Source organism: Eutrema salsugineum, unplaced genomic scaffold, assembly GCF_000478725.1.
Source record: "Eutrema salsugineum unplaced genomic scaffold, Eutsalg1_0 scaffold_3, whole genome shotgun sequence".
NCBI classification, from domain to species: Eukaryota; Viridiplantae; Streptophyta; class Magnoliopsida; order Brassicales; family Brassicaceae; genus Eutrema; species Eutrema salsugineum.
Genome location: NW_006256756.1, coordinates 5,078,065 through 5,083,518, shown reverse-complemented (window position 1 = coordinate 5,083,518; position 5,454 = coordinate 5,078,065). Strand labels below are relative to the sequence as shown.

General features: G+C 31.8%; 1 protein-coding gene across 1 annotated transcript; it reads right to left on the bottom strand.

Moving 5' to 3' along the window:
* Positions 1-3,582: 3,582 nt before the first annotated feature.
* On the bottom strand, positions 3,583-3,939 carry LOC18014878. Its single transcript, XM_006396908.2, has one exon. The coding sequence runs from the start codon at positions 3,937-3,939 to the stop codon at positions 3,583-3,585; it is 357 nt and encodes a 118-aa protein (XP_006396971.1).
* Between the last annotated feature and the right edge of the window lie 1,515 nt (positions 3,940-5,454).

Below are 5,454 nucleotides of genomic sequence, written 5' to 3'. Positions count from 1 at the left end.
AAATAATCTCTATGCTTGAAGCCATTAGGATGAGTCTTGTCAGTTGATTTGTAAGGAGGAGAGCTACAACCTCATCTGACAACCATCCGCTCAACATGAATTAATACACGTTAGTTTTCAACACTTTCATTATATCACTTCAACAATTCAATTTTTAATTTAACATTTTTTTTTAAATATCATTTCATTTCACTTTATCCCCTTTTTGAAGGGTGACATTACAACGAGAGAGACAAACAACAAAGATATATAATAGCGTGGGAAAAACACGCCTAAGCAATGCTACCAAAAGCATACTAAACGCGATCAGGGGAAGGAATTCAAATCAAACACCAATACAAATAAAATCCTCGATTATGAGAAGATTGGAAGACCGATCACGGGGCCGGGTAGTTACCAAAGTGAATGTACCAAACCAAACGGAGAGATAGGTAGAGCAGAGGCTGGTACTCGATTGAGCAGCAGTGAAGTGGGAAACTACAATAGAGGAGTCTAGACCCGCTAGTCTACTCCTCAGAATCGAATGGATTTCCCGAATAATTTGAACCGGAGGCTTAGAAACAGCTGTATGTAGACGGGCATTCCTTTCTTTCCATATGTTATAGATGGAGGCTTGGAGCAGCAATTTACAGGTAACATTAAGCTTCGATAGAGAAGAAGCATTCCTAACCCATAAGAAAATACCATCAAGAGACCTTGACGGATGAAGCGAGTGATGAGAGAATAAGGAAGACCAAATGTGATTCAAAAATGGGCAGTCAAAAAACAGATGATGCCAAGACTCAGACGCAGTTTGGCAAAGTAAACATCCAATGGGAACATTAAGTCCCCAGCTTCTCAGACGATCCCTAGTGGGAAGTCGATCTCTCATAACCACCCAATGTATAAACGAATGTTTTGGGATGTTTTGGGATGTTTTTGGAGAACCAAACAGACTTCACCCAATGAACAGCAGGACCCGGCAGATGAAGCGAAGACCAAGTTCTCAAAGCAGAGAAAATTCCCGAAGCACCCGTGGGAGAGTTTTTCCAACTGAACTCATCATCCATCGAAGAAATTAAGACCGGAGCTTGAGGAAGAACCTCCGTAAGCAGCAGAGTAATAGGATGTCTTCCCCTCGGCAACCACCATTCACCATCTCGAATCGCCTGAGAGACAGTGGCTAATCTTGGAATACCAGCAATCTTTGGACCGTTTGCTCCAATAATCTCAATGAGAGGACCTAGTTCAGTCCAATTATCATGCCAAAACAAAGCATTGCGACTCAAACCAACTGTGCAGCAAAGAAAGGACCTTGCTATCGATCGCAGCTTAAGCAACCTCCGCCAGATCCAGCTACCCGAAGAATCCGAGTGTAAGTCCCAAAAAACTCTTTCTTTGATCGCAATTTAACAATTTTATTGTAATGGTCTTAGTATTTTATGATTCAGTTTGGTTTAGTTTAAAACCAGACTGAAAATGTGGGTCTCTAGAACTAACCTTACAATGGTCAAAGGCATAATATAAGGATTGTCTGTGTGGCATCTTCCTGGTCAGGGTTTACTACCTTAACTTATAAAGGTATTAAGCGAGAGGCGGTCTAGCTTGAGGAGCAAGAAAATCATCACAACCTGAATCGAAATATTAAATGTCTCTGTTAAAATAGTGGAGATCAACTATCTAGATATATATATATATATATGTAAATATCGGAGAAGAGTTCGTTTTCTGAGATATCTTATTATTCTGCTGGCTTTTGTATTATCACAATATATATTCCTCCTTAATTTCACTAATTAAATTCAGATGATAAAAAAACAAAATATTGGATTCAAATTTTTACTCTCGATTTTTTTTTTTTTTGTTAACTACCATACTCGAAATTGCGGAAGTGGTACTTGCCTTCTCTGCCACGTTTTCTAGTATTTTACTTGCGCCACTGTGTATCGTTTCTATATTAATTTGTGGAGATAATAATTTTCAAATAAAACTAACCAATTAAACATATCATGTATTAAAATCTGGTCAGCTGAGCTGACAAATTTTTAGTTGGTCTGCCACATATCAACTAGACATTTTTATTATTGAAAATGACTTCAAAAATACAGTATTTTTAGTTTAGAATATTGATTATTCACAAAATATATATATATATATATTCACAAATAAATAAGATTATTATATATATGTATATAATACTAGTAAACATTCAACATCCAAAATTACTTCAAAAATTCATGATAAACCCTGCTAGTTATGTTGAACTTGTACAACGTTTTATTATTATAAAAAAGAGATTCTTCAGGGGAAAAAACTAGTAAAATGTTTGTTTCATTTAATCGTTTTTACACTGTCTGTGTTAATTCGTAAGAAGTGTGAATGTTTTTGGTGTATAATATCATACTTAGATTAATTGAGGAAATTCGAAACTCTTTGCCAAATTATTCGCTTCTCGAAATTTTGAAAATGGTATAGAAATAAAATACATAACATGATAAAAAAAATTGTAAACTTACACATCTTCTATTATTAATTGACAATGACATTTTAAAAACAACTTTCATTTGATGTGTGATTTACAAGAATGACATGCTGATGTGTCATCATGAGAAAGCTTCTCAAAACACATTTAAAAAAAATGCTTGTTTTACTAGAGTAATTACATCATATGTCATTAACATTAATTTACTTAAAGAGTAATTTATATCAATTATACATTTAATACTAAACATTTAATTTGTAAAAATATTCTCTCTCTTTCTATTTCTTATCAACATATTATAAAAATGTATTACATAATATTACTTATGTTACTAAACATTATATTCTTTTATCTCATCTTTCTTTGATCTTAATTTTGTTGAAGAAATAATTATATTATCCATTTAATAAAAAACAATCTAAATTTTTCATACATATTATAATTCTATTTTTTTATCAAAAACAAAATATCTTAATCATATGTTGAATCGGTTAAATAGAACTTATTAATCTAATTTAGTCTATTCATAATATGCAGTTTTATTCATATAAAAATATTAGTAAATTACCAAAAATTATCTAGCATTTAGACAATTATATTAAAAATAAATGTAATTGTAATCATTATTTGCAATTGCATAATTAGCAAATAGATTTTTAATTATAAATATCAACTAATATTGTATAGTTGTATTGATATACATTTTATTTACATATTCAAATAAAAAAATTATGGTTAATAATTATTCCGCACAAGGTGCAGGTAAGAGAAAAGCACATAACAATATATTTATAACTTACACAGGAGAGGAAAACAAACTTGAAAGCGAACGTTTTACTTTTACACGAAAACTATACATTTTTATTTAGGATGACGCACAAAAAATTACAAAGGAATACAAATTGTGGAGAATTTTTTCCGGATATTTCTTTTGGTAATACACCATTGCCCATTTCAAACACCCAGGATCTCAGATGCAGAAAAATAAGATCTTGGGAAAAAAATCGTAAAAAAAAAACAGGCAGAAGTTAATTCCCAAAAAGAAAATCCTTTTCTTTTAATAGAAAAATAAGAAATTTGAAAACCTTGAATAATAAGAAAGTTAAATAAAATAAAGAGGACTATACTTCTTCAGGCCATTCAATGACACTCTCCAACGACGGTCTCCACCTCCGACATAATTTCTGGCGAGAGTTCTCTTCCTCGGCTGCCACAGCTGCAGCTTCTCCAGCCAATCTCTCGGCCTCAAGTTCTCTAAGAAAATCTCCAAAAGAAGCCAAAGTGGCATCTCCTTTTTTATCTGCACCGTCTGCGTTAAGCTGGAAAAGTATCAGTTTCTCTAACTCATCTCTCGATAGAACAATCTTCACCTTCCGATCTTTTCTTTTGTAATCTTTCTTCAGTATCACTTGTTCACATATTTCTTCTTCTTCTTCAGAAACATTTGCAATCTTCTTTCCGACCAAACAATTTCCCATTATGATCAATTTTATTTAATGAAGTTCTAGAAAATAGATTTTTTTTTTCTTGGGAAATAATACCCCGAACAAAAATAAAGGAGAAGGAAAGAAAAAAGGAAACTTGGGATATGCCCAAGTAAAAAAAAAAAACCTTTCCTCTTGTTCTTGTTCTTCTGTTTTCTGTGTGGTTCGATTTGGATTTTGTAGTATCATGGAGCCATTGTGGTATATATAATACGGAGGACGGGAGGAGAGAGATCGTTGACTCCTATTGTTAAATTGGTTGGTTTTTAATATTAGGTTTGAAATGCTGAGAGAACGGTTACACCTCTTGAAGTTACAACAGTTGAACCACATTGTGGTCATTGCGGTATAACTGTAGTATGTGTGATTACACATTACACTAATTAATTTTGGTGCGATCAAAATTACTTTTCTTCGTCACCTTAATCATTATTAGATTTTTGATGATATAAGTGACATAATTCTGTTGTGGACGAATCTAACTACATGGATCAAGATGGACCAATTTTTAACAACATTCGAGTTTACGGCTAGTAATTTTATCTATATTAAAATATTACGTTTATGATAAAAAAAAAAAAAATACATATAATACGCAAAACTACGAAGAATAACTTTATTTGCATCATCTTGAAAATTCTGATATGTTTGCGTATATAAAAATCTATATAGAAAAATTACATTCTTTGAAATACAAATTATATAGTTGATACAAAAACTTTAAACCCTTAATCAATTAATACCAAAAAGCCTGTACCAAGGTGCAACTAAATCCATAAAAGTGAACTAAAATAGTAGAATATATAAGTTATCTAATTTACACTAATGTTTTCAGTTAAAGTAATCAAATTGAGTTTAGTTAAAAAAGTGTTTGTATTTGGTTAGGGACATCAATAATGACTAAAATCCCATGAAATGTGCTTAATCTATCCCACATGGCTTCGTAAACCGAGACCGCTTGACATGCGGACCATCTTTTTCATATAGATTTTTCGGTTAAATATCGTTTTCTAGCTTAGAAAATGTCATTATAGGCTTAGTCGTAATCAGAACATGCAAAACCTGCAATATTCAATGATTCTTATTGATATTAACTATTAATTGTATTTGATATCATGCGGATAAATTATATTCCGATTACTCCATCCTATATTTCGCATAGGATTGTCTCTATTCTGATCTTATTTTGGTGTCTGGAAATTTCTGTTAGTTTTTACGTAGAATTCGATTATTTAATAATAATAAAATACTGTAGAAGACATTAGACGTAAGCTCAGGTTCTGTCCGATTAGTTGGATCTTTAAACCAAACTAAAACCGTGTTTAAAAATCCTGGCAAATTCAATTTCTATAACTATACCAACTACCAACCAATCTTAATAATTTATTTTTCCATTGTAACATATTATTTAAAGTCATCATTAGATTTTATAATAAACTAATATATCAGGTTGAAAGAGCCCAATTACTCTCATTTTTATTTGTTTTAGCCCTAATAATTCTTGTTAGT

Excerpts from the sequence above, each read along its gene's own strand:
- LOC18014878 (XM_006396908.2), bottom strand. The coding sequence starts at position 3,939 with ATGGGAAATTGTTTGGTCGGAAAGAAGATTGCAAATGTTTCTGAAGAA.